Below are 23,801 nucleotides of genomic sequence, written 5' to 3'. Positions count from 1 at the left end.
AAAGGTCAATAAAAACGACTACTTCTTGAATGGCTCAAATTCAAAAACATAATGGGATCGGCCTGGGAATATTTTGGTCAAGGTCTTTCATGAATGCGCAGGCCCAGACCTGATGTCCAAATGAAGGTGATGTAAACATGTAATTTGTGCAGGGTGCCGGCGATAGCTCACCTACTATTCTGGGATCTTCAGCATTTAAAAAAAACCAAATAATGGCCATCCGAGGGATGACAAACTAATAAATAAAAGCAACAAATGCCAGCAGATGGGACACCGAGTTTAATGACCATCCGAGGGACGGCACACTCAGTGATGCAATAATTCTTTGCCCATGAAACAGGAGGGTGACAGTTTGTGACAAAATCAAGATTGAAACCCAGAACAGACAGACAGGGGTGAGTGCGCATACCTCTTGCGTTTACTGGCACACCTAATTAAGCAACAAAAACTTCCCAATTATATGCAAACATGCATCATTTGAATATATTTGTGTCAAAGACAGTGCAACTCAGAACTCCAGCAGTTCGTCAAATTTGTTGCTGCACGATAACACAAGAGCTCTTACAAACCTCCATCATCTATAACCCATTATTTTATCTACAAGGCAAATCTTTCAAAAATACACTCAACATTCTTCATTTTTTTTTAAACTCAATTACCAAGTTAAATATGCATAATTTGTGATCTTAAAAAGCAAATAGCAGTTTCTATTTTTTACAATTCCTCAAAAAGCTCAGCCAGACACCAAACCACACTGGTATCTCAGTTACATTAAAATTACCATTGTATTGTTATGAAAATGCTGACAATTGTATATTTTTGATATGCTAATCCATTAACAGTGTAAATGTTACATTATTGGGCCATAGTTGTCGACCGTGTGTCCTCCCAACCCTTCATTCTTACCAGCATCCCTCGTTTGTCCATCTCCATATATTTTGCCCTTCGGCCCTGCTGCTGGTGTTTCCCCTTCTGTTTTTGCTGTTCTTTTTGTTCTGATCCATTCTGTGTTCTTATAGCTCCTCCACAAGCCTCGACTTTGAAGAAAAAGAAAAAAAAAATCGACATGTACATGAAACTTTGTTGGAACTTTCAATAGCAACGATTGCAGCGGTGTGGCTGTATTGCCAAAAATAAGGACAATAATGATTGCAGCTGTGATGAATATTCAATTCACTGTTCCACATGTAGATTCTGGATTATTATTGGTACTTGGAACCTCGAACCCTTTGGTATTCCAAAATTAATGATCAGTTGTTTAATTGGAACTATTACGGAACTTGATCATACCCAAAATTCTTCTGGAGATTTAACAACCTGCTTCAGGAATACAGCATTAAAAGTTACAACCAAGTGAAGAACTTTCAATATGGCGCAGTACACTTTTTGGAGGAATATTGCTGCTAAGAATAAATAAATACAGTGCATTCAGAAAGTATTCAGACCCCTTCACTTTTTTCACATTTTGTTATGTTGCACCCTTATGCTGAAATCGTTTAAATTCATTTTTTCCCTCATCAATCTACACTCAATACCCCATAATGACAAAGAGAAAACAGGATTTTAGAAAGTTTTGCAAATTTATTAAAAAGAAAAAACTGATCTGTGGAGATGGGAGAAACTTCCAGAAGGACAACCATCACTGCAACACTCCACCGATCTGGGCTTTATGGCAGAGTGGCCAGACGGCAGCCAAACAGTTCAATCTTGGTTTCATCAGACCACAGAATCTTGTTTCTCACAGTCTGAGAGCCCTTCAGATGCTTTTTTGCAAACTCCAAGCGGCTTTCATGTGTCTTTCACTAAGGAGAGGCTTCCGTCTGGTCACTCTGTCATAAAGCCCAGATCGGTGGAGTGTTGTAGTGATGATTGTCCTTCTGGAAGTTTCTCCCATCTCAACACAGGATCTCTGGAGCTCAGCCAGAGTGACCATCGGGTTCTTGGTCACCTCTCTTACCAAGGCCGTTCTCCCTCGATTGCTCAGTTTGGCCGGGTGGCCAGCTCTAGGAAGAGTCCTGGTTGTTCCAAACTTCTTCCATTTAAGAATTATGGAGGCCACTGTGCTCTTGGGAACCTTCAATGCAGCAGAGATTTTTTTTGTCGGCTTCCCCAGATCTGTGCCTCGACACAATCCTGTCTCTGAGCTCTGCAGGCAGTTCCTCCGACCTCATGGCTTGGTTTTTGCTCTGATATACATTGTCACCTGTGAGACCTTATATTTACAACAACAACAACATGCATTTTAAGGCCATTTTCCCCGCTAGAGCGGGGGTTAGCCTTGCGGTCCCCATGACAATCTTCTCCATTTTGCCCTATTTTCTGCATCTCTCCTTGTTAACCCCCTTGCCCGCATTTCTTCTTCCACCATCTTTAGCCAAGTCTTTCTCGGTCTTCCCCGTCCTCTACTTCCTTCTACATTAATTTCCAACACTCTTCTCAACCAGTCACTTTCATCCTTCCTCAACACATGACCAAACCATCTCAACCTGTTCCTCTTCACAGCATCAATCACAGGCAATATCCCATCATCTTTCGCAATTCATCATTTGTCTTCCTCTCTCTCAACGATACTCTGCACATCCATCGAACCATTCGCATTTCCACCCTTTCCAGCCTTCGTTGCTGTTCTACGTTCATTACCCATGTCTCGCTCCCATAAATCATAACACTTCTCACACATGCAGCATACACCTTTCCCTTCAGCTTCAGCGACACTCTCCTCCTCATCAGCACGCCACTCAGTTCCCGAAACTTCTTCCATGCACATCTCACTCGAGCAACCGTTGCCGAGTCTGATCCACCTTCTCCATTCAGCATGTCTCCGAGGTAGCAAAATGTTTTCACACCTTCCAGCTTCACGCCGTCTCCAAGATCCAACTCAACATTTCCTCCATCTGCAGCTCCCTCTGTGCACACCTTATATTTGAATGTCGCTGCCACACAGGTAAATGACCCTCTCAGACCACTACATTTTTGATGAACCCACTCAGCGCACATTGTACATTGAATGGAGTTCACTCCGACACCCTTCCTGCACACAGCACATGGCCACTTCCCAGATCTTTCCACCTCACCACATGCTTTACCACTTGCCATCACCTTCGTCTTTCCGATATTCACCTTCAGACCTTTTGTCTCCATACATTCCTTCCACTTGTTCATCTTTTCCTTCAGTCCATCCATACTTTCCGCAATCAACACCAGATAATCTGCATACAACAACCCCCACGGTAAACCCTCCTTTACGTTCTGAGCCAGCACCTCCATCACAGCTACAAATAGTAGTGGACTTAGTACCGACCCCTGATGCACTCCCACCTTCACCTCAAACTCACCACTGTTCCCATCCTTCGTCCTTACAGCTGTGCGCGCTCTTTTGTACATTGCCATCACTACTCTGATGAACCACTCCTCCACTCCTAACTTCCTCAATGCCCATGTCAATACTTTGCGTGGAACCCTATCGAATGCTTTCTCCAGATCAACAAACCCAAAAAACAACTTCTTCCTCTTCTCCATGTACTTCTCCTGCAACTGCCTCACAATGAAAAGCGCATCTGTCGTTCCTCTTCCTGGCATAAATCCAAACTGCATTTCGTCGATCTTCACTTTCTTCCTTATCCTCCTCTCCAACTCCCTTTCCAATACCTTCATTCCATGCTCCAATAACTTTATCGCTCGGTATGAGCCACACTCCAGAGGGTCACCTTTCCCCTTGTATAGAGGGACGAGGGTACTCAGTTCCCAATCCACTGGAATGCGGCCTTCTTTCACCACCAGATTACAGATCTCTGTCATTCTCTTCACACCCCAACTTCCTGCTGCCTTCAACATATCTCCCACAACTCCCGTCGGCCCTCCCGCTTTTCCACTCTTCATTGCTTTTATCGCTTCCTCAACTTCCTTCTCAGTTATCGTCTCTGCCGGTCCTAAAACTGGGTTACTCTCTATGTTGCCATCCCATTCATTCTCTGTATTCAACAGCATTTCCATATATCTTTTCCATCTTCCTTTAATTCCATCTGGGTCGACAACAATTTGTCCCACTTCATCCTTCAAGCAACTCACCCCCATCACATCACACCTCTCTTTCGCTATGTGCTTTGCAATCCTGAATACTGCTTTCTGACCCTCTTCCGAATCCAAGCGTTCTCCGAACATTTTCCTACATGCCTCCTGCGCCTTTGCTACCTCTTTCTTTGCAGCCTTCCTGGCTGCCTTATAACTTTCATGCTCTGCTGTTTCTGCTCCCGTACCCTTCGCCTTCTGTCACTCCTTGAACTTCTTCCTCTTCTCGTCAATCCTCTTTCCAACTTCATCATCCCACCACCATGTTTCCGAGTGCCTCGGTGGTCCTTTTGTCCATCCACATACCTCACCAACGGCTCCCAACAAACTAGCTTTCATTGACATCCAACCACTTTCAAGCTCAACCACATCATCCTCTACCCTACTCAGCCTCTCTTTTAATGCCTCCCTTACTGTCACCTCTTTCAACCTCCACACCTTCATTCTTGGTTGGTACTTCACCCGCCGAGCTCTCCTCGCACCTTTCATCCTTATGTCGCAGACAACCAAGTGGTGCTGTGAAACAGCCTCCTCCCCCGGGATCACCTTTGTGTCCCGGAGGTGCCCCCTATCTCGCCTACGCACCATCAGGTAGTCAACGGTTGTCGTCGACCCACCTGACATGTATGTAACAAGCTTATTATCCTCTTTCTGGAACTGAGTATTACAAATCAACAAATCAGCTCCATCAGCAAACTCCAAAATCCTTTCACCTTCTCCATTTCTCACACCATATCCGTAACCCCCATGAACTCCCTCAAAACCATCCATACGCCTTCCCACATGTCCATTCAGGTCTCCTCCCACCACAACAACTTCCTCATCTTTCACGTTTTCCATCAGCTTCTCTATCGCACACCAGAACTTGTCCTTCTCTTCATCGCTTCGACCAGCCTGCGGAGCATATCCCGAGATGACATTCACCAAGAGCTTTCCAATCATCATTTTCACCATCATCAACCTATCACTCACTCTAGTCACACTCACCACACTGTCTACAAACTCCTCAGAAAACAGGACACCAACACCATTCACGCCCTCCGGGCACCCTTGCCACACAAACTTGTATTTCTGTCCCTGCCTACCCATCACCATTCTCACACCACTTCCCTTCCATCTCGTCTCTTGCACACAACATATGTCCACTCTTCTTCTGACCAATACTTCCACCACTTCTCCTGATCTCCCTGTCATTGTCCCTACATTCCATGTCCCAAACCTCAGAAACCGATCTCCACTTCGGGCTGCACCCTGCTCATATGTAGTTGTAATTGTCATGGTTCTCTTTTTGAGGCAATGTTTTTATGGCCGGATGCCCTTCCTGACGCCAACCCTCTTAGTCGTCTCTTACGACACGCAGGGATACGGTGTACCTATTCTGACCAGGGTACACACTGGGAAAACACACCAGATATAGACAGGTGTGTGACTTTCCAAATCATGTCCAATAAATTGAATTTACCACAGGTGGACTCTAATCAAGGTGTAGAAACATCTCAAAGATGATCAAGAGAAATGAGAGGCACCTGAGCAAAATTTCAAGTGTCATAGCAAAGGGTATGAATACTTATGTCAATGTGATATTTCATTTTTTTCTTTTTAATAAAACTGCAAAACTTTCTCAAATCCTGTTTTCTCTTTGTCATTATGGGTTATTGAGTGTAGATTGATGAGGGAAAAATGAATTTAAACGATTTCAGCATAAAGCTGCAACATAACAAAATGTGAAAAAAGTGAAGCAGGTCTGAATACTTTCAGAATGTACTGTATACTGTACATATTGTACACATTAGTACAATATTTATCATAATCATCCCATCCTCAAAATGACCAATGGAGTACTGTATATGAGATTTTAACTTGGTATGCCAGCATCATGGGCTACATGTTAGAAGGGAAAAACACACATGCGCCCCCCCACACGCGCGCACCACCACACGTGCACGCGCGCCCCCCACACATACACGCGCGCCCCCCACACATGCACGCGCGCCCCCCACACATGCCCATGCGCCACCCACACGCACCCCCCACACATGCGCGCCACCACACACGCGCGCCACCACACACGCCTGCACGCGTGCCACCACACACACGCACTTGCGCCCCCCACGCACGCGCACCACCACACATGCACGCGCATCCCACACACCCACGCCACCACATGCACACCCCCCCCCCCCACCCCCCACACACGCACCCCCAACACACGCACGCCCCCACACACACGCTGCACACACACAAACGCCGCACACACACACACACACACGCCGCACACACACACACACACACGCCGCACACACACACACACACACGCCGCACACACACACACACACACACGCCGCACACACACACACACACACGCCGCACACACACACACACACGCCGCACACACACACACACACGCCGCACACACACACACACACACACACACACACACACACACACACGCCGCACACACAAACACACACACCCAATGAAGAATGAAAGTGGGTGAAATATTTTTCTCCCACCAGTAACACGTCAATTGGTTTTAGCCCTATCTCTCAATGGTGAAGAAACACTTTAAAATTTCGACTAGCCGGATCTGAAGCTTCACCAAAATCCAATCATTTCATCCTTGTAACATACGCTACCTCTTTGCCAAATTTCGTCCGAATCCGTCCACAACTTTTCGAGATATTTTGTTCACAAACAAACGGACAAACAGTGGTGAAAACATAACATCCATCGACCTTCGGTGGCGGAGGTAATAAATATGATTATTAACAAAACATACAAATGCATATTTTATTTCAAAATACACGTAGTTATACATTTTCCTTGTGTGTCTGACTATTGTGAGCATCTCATTCGGACAACCTTTGAACATTGCACGAAAATGACCCTTCGAGGGTTTACACCTCGTTTATGAAGCACATTTTTTACTTCTCACCACACTTACATGGAGAAATGGTGCAAGGGCCTTCTCATGCGGGAATAAGTCCACTACGGCCTTCAGCACCTTGTTGTGGTCAACGCTCTCCACGTGATGCTGCATTTCATCTTCCACGAAAGTGTTGAAGCGGCAAATAGTGCACGTGTACTTATAGCTGCATACAATCAACAACATCATCAGACAGTGTACAAACTAATGTACAATTGTTATATGATCTTAATCAAAAAGAATATTCAAACTCATTGGAGAGTGGATGTCATAGAATTTAACGTTTATCGACCAGAAATCAGGTACGGTCGTGTTCTCCATTTGGATCTCAAGGTCTGACCATATCAAGTGAAAATCACATGAGGATTTGTGAGCGACGCAAAAGTGACATATTTCAGGTTTTTTACCCCATTAATGGAGAAAGCATTCGATAGGGTTCCACGCGAAGTATTGACATGGGCATTGAGGAAGTTAGGAGTGGAGGAATGGTTGATCAGAGTAGTGATGGCAATGTACAAAAGAGCGCGCACAGCTGTAAGGACGAAGGACGGGAACAGTGGTGAGTTTGAAGTGAAGGTGGGATTGCATCAGGGGTCGGTACTAAGTCCACTACTATTTGTAGCTGTGATGGAGGTGCTGGCTCAGAATGTAAAGGAGGGTTTACCGTGGGAGTTGTTGTATGCAGATGATCTGGTGTTGATTGCGGAAAGTATGGATGGACTGAAGGAAAAGATGAACAAGTGGAAGGAATGTATGGAGACAAAAGGTCTGAAGGTGAATATCGGAAAGACGAAGGTGATGGCAAGTGGTAAAGCATGTGGTGAGGTGGAAAGAACTGGGAAGTGGCCCTGTGCTGTGTGTAGGAAGGGTGTCGGAGTGAACTCCATTCAATGTACAATGTGCGCTGAGTGGGTTCATCAAAAATGTAATGGTCTGAGAGGGTCATTAACCAGTGTGGCAGCTACATTCAAATGTAAGGTGTGCACAGAGGGAGCTGCAGATGGAGGAAATGTTGAGTTGGATCTTGGAGACGGCGTGAAGCTGGAAGGTGTGAAAACATTTTGCTACCTCGGAGACATGCTGAATGGAGAAGGTGGATCAGACTCGGCAACGGTTGCTAGAGTGAGATGTGCATGGAAGAAGTTTCAGGAACTGAGTGGCGTGCTGATGATGAGGGGAGTGTCGTTGAAGCGGAAGGGAAAGGTGTATGCTGCATGTGTGAGAAGTGTTATGATTTATGGGAACGAGACATGGGCAATGAACGTAGAGCAGCAACGAAGGTTGGAAAGGGTGGAAATGCGAATGGTTCGACGGCTGTGTGGAGTATCGTTGAGAGAGAGGAAGACAAATGATGAATTGCGAAAGATGATGGGAATAGAGCCTGTGATTGATGCTGTGAAGAGGAACAGGTTGAGATGGTTTGGTCGTGTGTTGAGGAAGGATGAAAGTGACTGGTTGAGAAGAGTGATGGAAATGAATGTAGAAGGAAGTAGAGGACGGGGACGACCGAGAAAGACTTGGTGAAAGATGGTGGAAGAAGAAATGCGGGCAAGGGGGTTAACAAGGAGAGATGCAGAAAATAGGGCAAAATGGAGAAGATTGTCATGGGGACCGCAAGGCTAACCCCCGCTCTAGTAGGGAAAATGGCCTTTAAAATGCATGTTGTTGTTGTTGTACCCCATTAATGAGCTGTAGGCCCAACTGATTCTCCTCCACCCCAGCGAAACCCTCAACTTCTACCTTGCCTACAAAATGTCACATCCCAATAAGGAACATCCACCACAACTCAATGGGTGATATGGCAGAAATAGAATACGTCACCATGGCGGTCTCCATCCGTCAGATACTTTCATTTATTTTTTGCGAAAAGTCCTGATATGTCCTTGAGGAGTTTTGGCAAACTTTAAGGAAGGAAAATTAACTGCACACTTGGCACGAGCATGCCCGTGTAAATGTTTTCCTGTCAATAAAAATCATTGAAATGTTTACCTCGTTCTTTTTTTTGTGTCCGTGGCTTCAGTTTACATCAGTTTACCAATGTCCGTTCTCGTGACTTCTTTGTAACTGTCGGTTTTACACACATTCAGGTCCATCAGCACTGCTCTGGGCTTTGCTCGACACTTCAACAATACTACTTCCAAGGGCCAAAATTGTTATTGGGATTATTGGTTCCAAAACTCAGCTTCACATATCACAAACTGTGCAATGAAAAGTTCATAAATAACATTTTCCAATGCTGCATCCCATATGCATAAAAAAAATCATTGGAAAAGGTCATCCAAAATGTATTTCGTGTTTTAATCCCTATTCGAGCCTTTTTGGAATTATTTTTCAATACGACGGTTTCTTTACACTTTGACTTTCAGAAATAATTAAACTCTTGATCGCTCAGTCATTTTCCAGGTCAGTTGCAATTTAAATGTCGCTCTACGACACTATCCCATATATCTATCCGCTGGTTGCATTAATTTCCTGAGGCGCAGCTGCCGCTGATGCAATGCCTCTCTATTAGTCATCTGGTACTCATTTTGCCGACCTCAGAAGGATGACAGACTAAGTCAACCCACCTGGTGTTAATTCAATCGCTTGACCAGACCTCAAACTCAGGAAACTAAGACCTCATGCCAACCACCTTAACCGTTAAGCCAACACCAGCCTAATAAAGCAAGTTACTGCACATCATTACCATAAAAACAAAATACCATCCCAGTCTTATTTGACACAAAAATGCTATTCCTTAATCTAGTAGGGAGGCCAACCCAAGATTTGAGGCTTAAAAATCGTTCTGATTGCAATCTTTGTTAAAAGCGGGCAACCATGTCGTATTCACTACTTAGGGGGTTGCAAACGATATGCAGGTGTCTGCCACCTCAAATTCGACTGAGAAATAGATTTTTGGGGGCCCGACTTAATTGAGCAATTTATCTGAAGACTGTGCAGTATTCCCCAGCCTCATAACAGTGTTGATTGGGCCAGAAAATATTTGTTCATGAAAGCATCGAAAGTACTGGAGGCACTTCCTCCTACCAAAGATGCTCTTGAACTCTATAATGCAAGATCCAACCACCAAGCCAAGGTGGGGTACCAGTCTAAGGAACAGGTTATGGATATTGATTCACAGTTGGCAACAGGGGGGCGGAAGGTAAAAGGTGAATCAATTGAACTGGTATGGACACGTCTCCCATCTGTACCCGAGGCAACCGATCTCATGAGGCTGCAAGACTAAATGTCGTACTGCTGCATGCAAATGCTCAGAGTGGACATATCTGCATCCAGGCGAGTGCATGCAATGCCAAGGAATGCTGCAACGCAGCTGGACAGGTTGTCGAGACAATTTTCATTGCCATTTCTGTAATGTGCAATGATTGTTGCATCATATTCCATTCTTGTCGGTGCCATTTAATTACCGGAGAATATGCACCAATATATGACATACCTTGTCCTCTACCGACAAAGATGATGTAATCTGCACTTTTAATTCCTCATCCATTCGAGGCAATAATTATTCCTGATGACATTTTTGTGCAGCGTTCTATTTGAATGTAGTTTTACCTGGATTTACGAGAAATTTGTCATGTGATATTATTTGATTCAGTTCAGATTAATTGAGGATCAAGGGTTTATGAGGTCATGAGGTACATTCTAATTTATGTTTGGGAATCAGATGGACATGGAATTGCAGTCGTTTTATTGATCAGGTCACTTGAAAATCAATGAAAATCAATAATTAATGTACCCAAATTTTGTCCCTAATGACCTCTGAATGACCTGTTGCACAATGGTTAACATACATGCATATACATATACATATACATACAACTGTGGCTCTATATGACTGAAGAATTCCTTTTGATGCATTTTATAATACAGGTATACACCCAAGTAGTTTTGAATTTGTTCAGTTACAATGTCTCTGCAATAGCATCTTCAATGCAATAATATTGTTACATTTCGGAGGGGAGGGAAGAATGACCTTAGAATAGATACAACTGCATAGAGCAGCATGGTCTGTGTGCGAGTAGTTAGCAAACCTCGATGTAATACGCAGGGACACGTCAGCTTAAGGATTGTCTTGTTTGAATGTGTACCATACAGAGGGTGGTGTGTTGTAATGTACAGCGAGGGATTACGTTAATGAAATGTGTGTACAGGCCTGTAAACATCTACCGGGAGCACTGGGAGACATTGCGAGAGAGAGGTGGAGCAAAGGGAAAAATTGATGTGGCAGACACCTGGATCATTTAATTAACCCTAGTTTACACAATTTACACCTTTAAAACTACTTTTAACATCCAAATGCCATGCGTATATTTTTAGAAGCAGTTAGCCTCCCTACTAATCTGGGTTTCCCAAGAAAAAAGGCTTGGTGTTCCAATAAATTACCCAAAACCATTTTTCAAGTTGATCCTCCTCTTCATGTCACCTGTTGGAGGAATAAAAGGAAAAAGATGCATTAAAAGCATATTCCAGATTAGGTTGAAAGGCACAGATACAAGTGCTCGAGTGAATCACATTGTGCGCTGTTGTGACGGTCTCACTAGTTATTTGACTTCATTGTCATCAATGGTGTCATTCTGCCATTTAACATGTTTGCTGACAAACTACTGTAAACATCCTCATCACTGTCACTGTCATTGTGCTGTTGTCCCCCCACCAAACAAACTTACCATGTTCATTTCTCGCAGCCTTTTTTCGACGTCCCACTTGTCCAATTTTCTTCCTTTTCATTGGTGGTTCCTGGCGACCTTTCATGCCAAGACCCCACCACCATGGCCCAGATTCTGGACCCCAAGGATGACCCTACCACGAAAACAAAACATCAAGACACGATCAAATCTAAACCTCCTCGTGAAAGCAATAATGGCTTTCGCTTTATATCTCCAGATGAGATAATTGACCAGACCAGCATATGCACACACCCAGGTTTGTTGCAAACCATGACAGGTGGGGGGTTTCAGAAGGTGAGATTAAGCTCAAAGCAGGTCTCCACTAAAGTTTTTGTTTCATCAGATCAACTAATCATTTGTTTCGATTTAAGGATAGCAGCATTTTCAGATTATATTCCATGTATATTTGTTTAAAGGACTCTTTTCAGTACTCCATGATTGTTGTTTTTTGATCATTTCAGTCGCGACAAATGTTATTACCTGTGGCACCGAAGATGGACGCAGGTTATGTATTCACTCCTGTTTGTGAGCAGCATATCTCTAAAAGTTATGGACTGATTGGGAAGAAACTTGGTGGCCAGGTTGGGTGTGTGACTCGGACGAGTTGATTCGATTTTGGTGGAGATCCAGATCCGATAATTAAGTGATTCTTCAGCATCGATAGATAGGGCCAAAATGATATTTCAAAACGTTGTCGACTGTTTATGACAAAACTAGGTGGATGAGTTGGGTAGGTGACAAGAACAAGCCGATTGGATTTTGATTCAGGTTCGAATGCAGATCCGGCCTATCATTGGGATACAAAACATAAACTGTCAAGTCTGGCGGGGGTATGCGCGCTACCGAGTGCCGTTCTACCAGTTGGTTATGAGGCCTATTTTATTGAGTTTACCAGTGCTCTTCACTTTGTTTTTAGCTCACCTGCAACGAAGTTCAGGGGAGCTTATGTGATGGCGTGTCGTCCGTCCGTCCGTCAACACTTGATACTTCTTCTCTGAAACTGCTCATGGGATTGCAGTTTCCCAAATTTGGGAAACTTTGGCACAAATTTTGGCACAAATTATATTTGTTGCGCTGTGACGTGTCACTAAAGTATGTTCACGGCATTAAAAAATAAATAAATAAATAAAAATAATAATAATAATAATAATAATAATAATAATAAATAAATAAATTTTAAAAATCCGTGTTTGGGGAGGTTTACCGGGGGTCAAAGTGGGTCCAGGTTTGACCCCTCCAAAATAGGGATTTGCTATTTCCTCTGAAAACTACAAACACGATTTCAATGAAACATTACCACAACCTTCATCACCTGTGATCTACCCAAGATTGTTCACGGCACCAAGAAAATTGATGTCTAAGGTGCAGTAATCGTGCAGTCTAAGGTGCAGGATACCTTTAGTGGGTGCAGTATACCGTTTATTCCACCAGGTGAGCGCCGGGGGTATTGCCCCTATGTTTAATTTCCAAGTACAGTACTTGATCATTTTATTCGTCCCCTACCGGTGTACACCGGAGGGGACTATAGGTTTGCACGCCGTCCCTCCGTCCGTCAGTCTGTCAGTCTGTCAGTCCGTCACGCAAATAACAGTTTTCCGGACTTTATTTGTAAACGCTTAATGCTAATGATTTCAAACTTGGTACATGGTTTCCTCATGATAAGTTACAGGTCAAGTTCGAACTTCACGACGTTTCGATCATTTTTGACAAAGTTATGGCACTTTGAACTTTGGTAATTCTGATAATTCTGATGATCCTTAACTCAGTGCCATTTTAAGTTTTAATTTCCTTTAAAAACCAATAATAGGATCGATTGAGATAAAATTTTCACCATATGATGGACTCAGTCTGTAGAATATTTTGACGGTAATTATGACGTCACAGGTCACGTGGTTCGACCGCCATATTGTTTTTCATGAAAACACAAAAACCCCTTTTTCTCTGCAACGGCTGAACAGATCGAGGCCAAACTTTGCAGGCAGAATCGCATACCCATGACGAACAAAAGTCACCGAGCATGACGTCATGCATCACATGGTTTCAGAATTATGACGTTTTAAAGCATGAACCTTTAAAACCGAGCTCCTCCCTCATCTTTGATCCAATCGAGGGGAAACTTCACAGATCTGTTCAGCACTAAAATGTCCTTTTGGAATTTGCGATAGGGCACGTGGTTTGGCAGATATCGTTAATTAAACGAATTTTTTTTTTTTTTTAAATGGATATCTCTTGTTTATTCTCGAGTTCTCGTCAAGCCGCACTGCACGTCCTCAGCCTCGTCTCGTGAACGTCAACAGCGCGACACAGCGCGCGCTTTCCGGAGGGGCGGAGGCAAGCCGAGCAACATATATATACACACATCGATCATTGATCGTGAACCGGAAAATATAATAAATTACTGATGGTTTCAGAGTTATGACGTTTTTAAGCATGAACCTTTAAAACCGAGCCCCTCCCTCATTTTTGATCCAATCGAGGGGAAACTTCACAAATCTGTTCAGCATATCAGTCCACGAAAATGTCCTTTTGGAATTTGCGATAGGGCACGTGGTTTGGCAGATATCGTTAATTAAACGAAAATATTTTTTAAAATGGATATCTCTTGAATCGCTAGTACCTCATTCCGTGAGTTGGTAATAATTTATATAATTCACACAGTGCAATACGTGCAGGCCGCTGCACGGAGCGACCTTGCGGGCTCATCAACGAGGCGAGGCGTGACACACGTGTCTCAGCATACCTCAGATCAAGTTTGAAAACCAGCATCAACCGTGCATAAATTTGCATATTCGATCATTTTTGACAAAGTTATGGCACTTTGAACTTTGGTAGGGGACATGTATTGCAGCGCAATACTCAGAATGCTTGTTTATTTCTGCTTTGTTTAAACTCGACGTCATTGTGTTTAGATACTTCAATTAGCAAATCTGTGTGTTCTTTTGTTAAGAGACTGGATAGCATCCTGACCCTATCCGTCAAGAGCAAAGCAACAATTTGGAAGGCTGTTCTTAGGACATACATTTTTGTGGATGGTGAAAGACACACGAGTTTCATCCTCAAGGGAGTTCAATGCAAATTAGAGCACATCTGAAGATGGAAGCAAAATAGTTGCAAGCTTTGTGGAGAGACTTCAGCTTCCCATGAGTGGGGTTACTGTATATGTCTGGAAATGAAGAGACGATGGACCGATCAGCCGAAGAGATGATGGACCGGTCAGCCGAAGAGACGATGGACCGGTCAGCCAAAAGAGACGATGGACCGGTCAGCCGAAGAGACGATGGACCGGTCAGCCGAAGAGACGGTGGACCGGTCAGCCGAAGAGACGGTGGACCGGTCAGCCGAAGAGACGGTGGACCGGTCAGCCGAAGAGACGGTGGACCGGTCAGCCGAAGAGACGGTGGACCGGTCAGCCGAAGAGACGATGGACCGGTCAGCCGAAGAGACGATGGACCGGTCAGCCGAAGAGACGATGGACCGGTCAGCCGAAGAGACGATGGACCGGTCAGCCGAAGAGACGATGGACCGGTCAGCCGAAGAGACGATGGACCGGTCAGCCGAAGAGACGATGGACCGGTCAGCCGAAGAGACGATGGACCGGTCAGCCGAAGAGACGATGGACCGGTCAGCCGAAGAGACGATGGACCGGTCAGCCGAAGAGACGATGGACCGGTCAGCCGAAGAGACGATGGACCGGTCAGCCGAAGAGACGATGGACCGGTCAGCCGAAGAGACGATGGACCGGTCAGCCCAAGAGACGGTGGACCGGTCAGCCGAAGAGATGGTGAACCGGTCAGCCTAAGAGATGGTGAACCAGTCAGCTGAAAAGCATTAATTACCAAATATTGCAGCACCTTGGCGAATCCCTGAACACTACCAGCTGATAAACAGATACTTTCAAGTCTGTGCGATCTGAGGAACCAAGTAGAGCAGAGGAAGAGCAGAAAATATTGGACGGAAAGCTAAACATGATGGGCTGAATTTATGAAAGGCTCTAAAGCAAGCGTCTTACTAACACACGCCTAACCCTCACACGTGACAAAATCATCGCTGGACACGCACAGCTAATCACTTGTCCAGATAGCAATTTACGAAGGGAGATAAACAGCCGATTAGTTGTGCGTGCCGAAACAGCTGATTAATTATTTTGCGCGCCTAAATTACGATTTAATGCCTTTTAAACATTTATTTTGCTCGGCACGCCATATAAGAGGTTACCGAGCAATTCACCCAATTCGCATTGGCCTCGTGGATGTCAATGTTTAGTTTGTGTGTTCCAACAACGGCAACATGTTCGGACAGAAAAGAGGGGACAATTTTTCATTCGAGTAACGAATGGGTTTAATCGAAGTAATCAAGGTTCATCAAGGAACAATCCAAGACAGGAGAAGCCAAACAAATTTTATAGTGTCGTACATCTCCAGAGGATTGCATCCATCCTCGAAGATTCTCAATGCACATTGGCGAACTGCCCTATTGCTATCCTCTGCCGCCTCCTCTTGAGCTAATTCAAGCACTCCCAACGCATCCATATTCACCGTCCCATGTGAAGTACCAATTATAAGCCATGCAATTCTTGCTTTGAGGCTTTAAACACACTTTAAAACATGCCCTCACCGACGTATAGAAGTTTCTTTGTTATTTAAGTGCCTGTGATTAGGTTTTGATCTACATTAGATAATCACTATTTGGTGAATGGCGACTAACTTTTAACAGGTGATCATTGCATGCTTAGCGATTCTACACGCGTCTAACTCTTAAACGCCTTTCGAAAATTCGGCCTGATAACATTAAAGAGAGAGTGGATGTCAGTATGGGAAATATAGGTGGGGGATCTAACAGATTGGGTGGGGATAGAAGTGTCACCAAAGGCCTTGGCTGCATTTCCAACAGGGAAGACGAGACAGCATTTACATCTCCCTCTCCACAAACATGGACCATTGTATAACCACTCATCCCAACTGCCTTCCTCATATGCAGTGATTTCAACTGCCACCATTCCAATAGGCTGGGTGTTGGTGCCTCTTCAACAAGACAGGGCATTGCAGCAAAGAACTTCCGACTCCATCGGCCTTACCCAATCAATGAACTGTCTGACCAGGATTTCTCCCAATTGCACATCCTTCCATCTGGACTTGGCAATGACAAATTTTCTGACCAATGTCTCCTGTTCCTCTTCTGCTCCAATAGGTAAATATCTGATGATGTGCTTGCCAGAGTCAACATGTCTCTGACTATTGTCTGCCTCAGCGCAGTAGAGTCTGGTGTTGCTCACTGGCAGGGACTGCAAGCTGCCCTCTCATGTCAAGGACTGGTCCTTCATTTCCACCTCTCCAGATACTAATACTGCCTGAGAATACTTTCACACAAACTTTCCCTTCTGTACAGATTTATATAATTTAGTATGCAGTTATCATACTTGTCCTCCCAAAAAGCCTGGTGTTGGCTTCGCGGTTAGGGTGCCAGCTTGGGATCCAAGGATCCTGGGTTCGAATCCCGGTCGATCGCTGAATTAATGTCAGGGGGGTTGACTCAGCCTGTCATCCTTCCGAGGTCGGCAAATTGAGTGCCAGTTCACTGGTAATTCCCTGTGTGTCGCAAGAGGCGACTAACAGGGTTGGTGGCAGGAAGGGCATTCGGCCATAAAACTGCTTCGAAAAGGGAACCACAGTGCCCGAAAAAGGCCAACCCCTGTTCTGCGGGGAAAAATGGCCTCAAAAGGTGGTTCATACTTATCCTCTCACCCCTAGTACAGGGAGTTACCTTCAAAACAATTTGCTCATGAGAAAACCACATGCCTCAATTGTGTGTTTGCTTCCAAATCTTGTGTACCCAAATCCATCACTGCCCATGCCAACCTTACCCTCCTAATACCCAACTTCCCCTGGATAGTGTTTTTCCCACTTGAGAAGGTGGAGAGATTTCTGGCAAACCTCGACGACAATTCTGTGACAGGCCGAGATGGTATCAGTGCATGTTTTAAATACGTGCCCTGCATCTCTTGTTCATCCTCTTTCTGCTCTGTTCACACAATAATTCTCTCAAGGGCGGTTTTCATCTTCCTGGAAGTTAGCAAACATCACTGCGATACAAAAGCAGTGTAAAAATGGATCCTCTTGACGACAGGCCAATTCACTTGCTTCCAATTAAAAGAAAAGTCATGGAATCTGCTTCCTCCACTCTTCCTGATTTACTCCACTCCCATATTCAGCGTATAGCTCTTAACGGGATGCTCTCATCTCTCCGCATCCAAGCTGGAATGCCCCCAAGGCAGTGTCTTGGGCCCAGTCTTGTTCCTCATATTCATGATAAATGATCTTTCTGATTCCCTGGAAAATCCTGCTCTTTGCTGACAATTCCAATTTGCCTATTGTTTCTCATTCTTCAGACAGGCAGGCAGCAGCCTCTTCCCTCTCTGCATGCAGACATTGGCAGAATCAGTACCTGGTCCAACACTTGGATTATGTCTTTCCACCCAGAACAATCCCACACACTCATCCTGTCTCTTCAAAAAGATCATCTGGCAATCCCTCCAATCTACCCCCTGAACAAACCAATTGAAGAGGTTGCCATTCAAACGTTTGGGCCTCACCATTAGCCATGATCTTCGTTGGGCAGACCGTATTTACAAGATGGCTTCCAAAGTGAGCCGCTAACTGGGCATCCTACGTTGTGCAAGGTCTTTCTTTGGCGAATGTGAATGTTCGACAACCTACAAAACCTTCATTTACAGCTTCATAGGGTACAGACAGCTCTCCCGTTTGGGGTAGCACCCCTCTCTCACACCTTGCCCTTATTGATGCCGTGGAAGAGCAAAGCCAGCAAATTCATTGGGATCTCTTGGGACAAAGCCGAGTGTCATGACGCACATAACCCTCTTCTTGTTTAAGGGGTGTTGCAAAATAAATGATACTTTTTTCCCCAAAGATGAAATGAAGTTTCAATCGGATGAAAATCCAACCAAAGGCTTTATTTCATTCAAAAATTAAAAACTCACGTTTAATACGCATCAGTATGTCCACCATTAGCTTCAGAAACCATTTGAAGTCGACTTTGAAAAGATTTCAGCAAAGACACGAACATTAGTCGCAAATATGATGGAGACAACACGCAGGCAACGTGCATGACACGTCATGATGACGCAGGTGAAATTTGAATTTAAAAAAATCGCGGACATGTGGACAATACAATCTGGGGGGTAAAAGTATCATTTATTTTGCAACACCCGATAACTCCCAAAATCCGGGTTCACTGGTCACCTCCACCCATTTGTTCCTCTTTTCTCTCACTCATGGAATCATCTTCCCCAGTCTGTTCAGTCCCATTCTTTCCTCCAGGGCTTCAAGGCAGCTCTCCACCGCTACCTCAAGTCATCCCCCACCCTTAGTCATGATCCCTTCTACCCCACATTTTCCCATTTCACTTTTCCAGGTTATCATGATTTTTCCTGTCCCTCACCTCATCTCGTTTGTTAGTTGTCGGTTGGTTTGTTCCTCTTCTTTCATCCCTGCTTTCCCCTACTTCTTGCTGTGTTTAATTCAGCCTGTGTGCAGCTTACTCACCCTGAAGCATCCTTCTCTCTCCCCCCTTGATCTCGCTCTAATCTCTATTCTGTTGTTGGTGTTTCCTCCGTTCCATTTTGTTCCCTTTGCTCTTCTCTAGCTCTTTCACGAGCCTCAATATGAATGAATGAATGAATGATCGTTTTAAGGCCATTTTCCCCGCTAGAGCGGGGGTTCGCCTTGCGGGCCCCATGACAATCATGGTTCCCTGTTTTGAGGCAATGTTTTTATGGCTGGATGCCCTTCCTGACGCCAACCCTTGGTCGCCTCTTACGATCCGCAGGGATACGGTGCACCTATTAATAAACCGGGGTACACACCGGGATCATTCATCCCAGCAAGCTGGTACTCAATTTGCCGACCTCGGAAGGATGACAGGCTGAGTCAACCCCGCTGGCGTTAATTCAGCGATCGACCGGGATTCGAACCCAGGATCCTCGGATACCAAGCCGGCACCCTAACCGCTAAGCCAACACCAGGCTTGTTGTATACAACAATAATCATGTATACAATACCATGGACAATGGATGTGAGGACCAAGATGAAGCCAGATAAAATGGATTTAATTATCTTAATCTTCATAACCAGAAGTCTTCATCAGTACAATGAAATACATCTACAGTTTGAGTTTCAAACCTATGTGCGTAGGATTGCACGGGCCATTTTTCCATGTCCTATGCATTTCAAAGCACAATTTCACGTGCATTTTGGTGCATAATATAGAAACAGCCATGAGGTATCATTTCAGTCAACATGATATTAAATATCAACTCAAAATGCAACAACATATATGATCACTATACTGCATACGTTTCAATCATATAATCACTTCTATGATTCTGCTCAATCCAGTCATAATCGCTCCAACCTTCATGTAAATACATTTGCAGCACTGACCCAACCCCATATCCACTTACCCCCTGGGCACGGAAGTGTGGGGGTGGAGGCTCTATGTCAAATGGACCAGGAAAGCCACTTCTTCCCATGGACCATGGTGGAGGTTTCTTGAAACGGCCTTCGTTGGGACCCATAAGTGGGCGAGGATATCGTCCACTTCTCCCATGTGGCTCAAAACCTGGACCCAAGTCTTGCTGGCCAAAATTACCAGGAAAATCCCCACGTTGTCTCCTGAATCCATGTTTATTTGATGCAGACCTAGTACAAGAGTTTAACAAAGGCAATTAGCATGTAACATTTTATTCTAAAACTTGTAAAATCAGCCCATAATGCATCTTGCCAAAAAATGCACTTCAGATCATTCGATGTAACATGGCGGTAAGACTAATGAGGTAAGGGAAACATAATTGGTTGAAACTACATTTTTTTTATTCTGGTATCATGTAATGTGCTATATTGTTGTGAGATTGCCTTTAAATGGGGTAACTTTGCATAGTATAGCGAGTTATTTCCCATATTGCATGTATTGGAATGAGCACGAGGTAATTTAATTGCGATATGGAATATGCGTCGTTTTGTGTGGAGAAAGCTGTTGTCAACCTTGCCTACATGCGTCTAAAACCGCTTTCCCTTGACATCATTTTAATGTTCTTACCTTTGTAATCTGTCCTAAATGTTATTACAAGTGTGCTCACAGGCCGCCGGCAGGTTCAGGCGGGAAAATGCCTGACCACGAACCCTGGCAGTGAGCACTATCTGGGTAAAAAGTAAGTGAGCACCATCTGGGTAAAAGGTAAGGGATTCACCCTGCCCATGGACCATGCGAGGGACCAATACCGGCCGAGCGGGGAGAAGCTAAGTGCACCACAGATACCGACCGGTGGGAGCCAAAGCTACAAACAAGTATGGTGGGAGAAACACAGAGAGAACTTAGCCACCTGTGCGTGAGAGACATCTGGGTTCCTCCACAGGACAAGCAGTTGCTGCCACGGCTTACAGCCATGCACGCACCACCCCCAGCAAGCCATGCCCACCCCGCCCACCCCACCCACCCCCTCATGCTAGCTCCGGTGAGCAGCCTGAGACTGTTCCTGAACAAGCCGTGTCTCCACTTGGTACTCGCTGCATAATGCCGGGCGGATACAGCCACTGGTATTCAGTCATGTCTGACTCTATCTCTTGTCTAACTAGTGAGGAGCATTTGAGGCCTTAAAGTTGAGCTTATTTTAAGTTTCCCCTTCGTTCGTTGACTCGAGGGCGCATATTTGGGGTAAGGGAAAGGGTTATTGCACTGTGTTGCTTCTTTTTGTATTCTCGTCCCCTTTGCTCGTGTCGTGGATTTTTAATTAATTTAATATTAGCCTTCAATGATTTGACAAGACTCAAGAGAATTAAATGTCCAAACTCGTTTCCGAAGACAATATACTGATTTAATGACACATGCGAGTTCTTGATTCACTGGTACCAAAGGCATTTACTGAAAACACTTCCATTCGAGTTACACATACACGAATAAAACGAAATCACTACTCTACATTCAACAAAGGTCAACACTACATTTAATACATTACAACTGAACCAAGAGCTGCACGATCGTCAGCAGCATGGCTATTTATGGTCAAAGAACAAAGAGGGGGGGGTCAGGTAAGGTTCAAAAAGATAGCAAGCATTGCATGAGTCTCCAACTCCTTGGGTCAGCTCTTTTCTTTCTTCATATCCAACTCTCCCAGCCATAAAATGTCGTCATCGAGAAAACAGAGATTTCTAACATCTTACAAAATAAACAAAGCCTTCTGCTTCTAATAGATAATATGCCTTAACGTGACTGAGGACATCGGTTCTTTCTCAATCTCGAAGAGAACAACAGGGTCGGAGAAAGTTTATACATCATTCTTATGAGTTCTATGTATTAAATCTTTCAAATAAATATGGGTATATAGGTGTATGAAAGGTCGTATCATATATAAATATACTATTTATACAATATCAGGCTGACAAGGGACTTTAACACTGATTAATATATGTATCCATTAAGTTTACGTGTTTGCAATGGCAAGGTCAAGGCTCAGGGAAATCCACTTGATTCACACAAATTACGTACGCAAATTAATTTTCTTTTTCTACACTCGTTTCAATACACTTTAAAACAACTTGGTCTCTGGGTGCATTCAAGTGTCTCTGATCGCTATTAGAATTACTGTATACACATCCGTTGAAGGACAGATCAGGTACATAGCACCCAATACAAAGTCCATGCCTGCGGTTATTTTGATTAATTATTATTTTGCTCCCTCGTCAATAGAGTAATGGACACAGAGCACCAAACAGCGCAACACATCGATTGGCTTGGTGGTTCCATTGGAGTACGACATCAAGGAAAACAGGCCTGTGATCCAACTCGGAAGGGACCAAATCAATTGGTGGTCGTGGCTGCTTTGACAGGGTTTGTCGGGATTCGGAACGGGCAACTGGTCTGACCCAATGGCTGTAACAACACATGCAATGTCGACTTTGCAAAGTGTTAAACTCCCCCTCCCTCACACCTTGCCCCTTAAAAATATGAAAATAATTCTAATGCAGCTGAATAACTGTTAGAGCTTTCTGGGGTTTTTTATATTTTGCTTATGGAAAAAGTCCCAAAATGAAATAATTTCCTAGTTCTGTGCAATTATTGCTTTGCTGATCATGAACCATAAGGAAACCGATACATGACCCACCAGCCTCACCCTGCATTGCCCTGATTGCCCTTGAAGCCGGAGCTATGACGGGAGCTCCCACGGCTGTCAGGATGAGAATTCTTCCTCTTCCTCACGTTTGAATCTTCACCAGATTGGCCACTTGAGTTGTTCTTCTGTCCAGATTTACTCTGGGAACTTGACTGAGAAGCAACCTTCTTTGGGGGAGAACCTGAGTCCTTATCCTGGGAAGATGTTGATATGTCTGTAAAGAAACAAAGTGCAATCCAGCTTGATAAAGTGCTTCTTCCATGAGGAAAGCAATAAAAACTATAACGGCAGCCTGAACAGTTTATGTCCTGTATTCCACGGATAGGCCGGATATGGACAGTAACCAAAATCTAATCAGCTTGTTGTTGTCATCTATTCAACTCATCCACAAAGTTTTGTCATGACTTGTCCAAAAACGTTTGACATATCGTGCCATATATAATTTTTTGCCCTATCACAGATTGGTGACGAATCGCTTCAAAAAAACTCTCGTATCCAGATCCACATCATCATCAAAATCGAATCGATTTGTCCTGGTCACACACCCAACCTGTCCACCAAGTTTCGTCCAAATCTGTCATTACATTTCGAGATATCCTGCTCACAGACAAACAAACAACCCGATGAAAACATAACATGCAGGAAACTTTTTATGAAAGCTTTCCAGCTACATTTTGTAAATAAACTTCAAGATTAAATTTTACCATGGAATACATTCAGGGGCATGTGTCAAGGTACGTAATCGGTTTCTGCTACTTTTTCAGCACCCATCAGCAATTTCCGACCAAGGGAGATAACTTCGACTGACTGACTGACTGACACATACGCATACGCATACGCATACGCACGACCTAATGATCCCATTTAGCGTTAACAAAGGAAAAAAAACCATGGTGATCAGATACCGCATGTAGGTACAAAAAAAAGAAAGAAAAAGTGCATTGCTAATTGGAGTGGC

General features: G+C 44.2%; 1 protein-coding gene across 1 annotated transcript in view; it reads right to left on the bottom strand.

Annotated features, from left to right (window-relative positions):
- The window catches only part of LOC137439137 (uncharacterized), a 63,487-nt gene that overhangs the window by 20,044 nt on the left and 19,642 nt on the right, over window positions 1–23,801 (bottom strand). The window contains exons 3-7 of the mRNA XM_068134854.2: window positions 22,844–23,057; window positions 20,138–20,375; window positions 11,662–11,794; window positions 11,378–11,417; window positions 7,013–7,160 (exon numbers count right to left, since the gene is read on the bottom strand). Coding sequence (XP_067990955.2) covers window positions 7,013–7,160; window positions 11,378–11,417; window positions 11,662–11,794; window positions 20,138–20,375; window positions 22,844–23,057 — 773 coding nt within the window. The remainder of the gene's footprint in view (window positions 1–7,012; window positions 7,161–11,377; window positions 11,418–11,661; window positions 11,795–20,137; window positions 20,376–22,843; window positions 23,058–23,801) is intronic.

This window comes from Myxine glutinosa, chromosome 13, assembly GCF_964187855.1.
Source record: "Myxine glutinosa chromosome 13, kmMyxGlut1.1, whole genome shotgun sequence".
Lineage (NCBI taxonomy): Eukaryota > Metazoa > Chordata > Myxini > Myxiniformes > Myxinidae > Myxine > Myxine glutinosa.
Note: the sequence above shows the minus strand (reverse complement) of the source record. Positions and strands in the feature narration are given on the sequence as shown.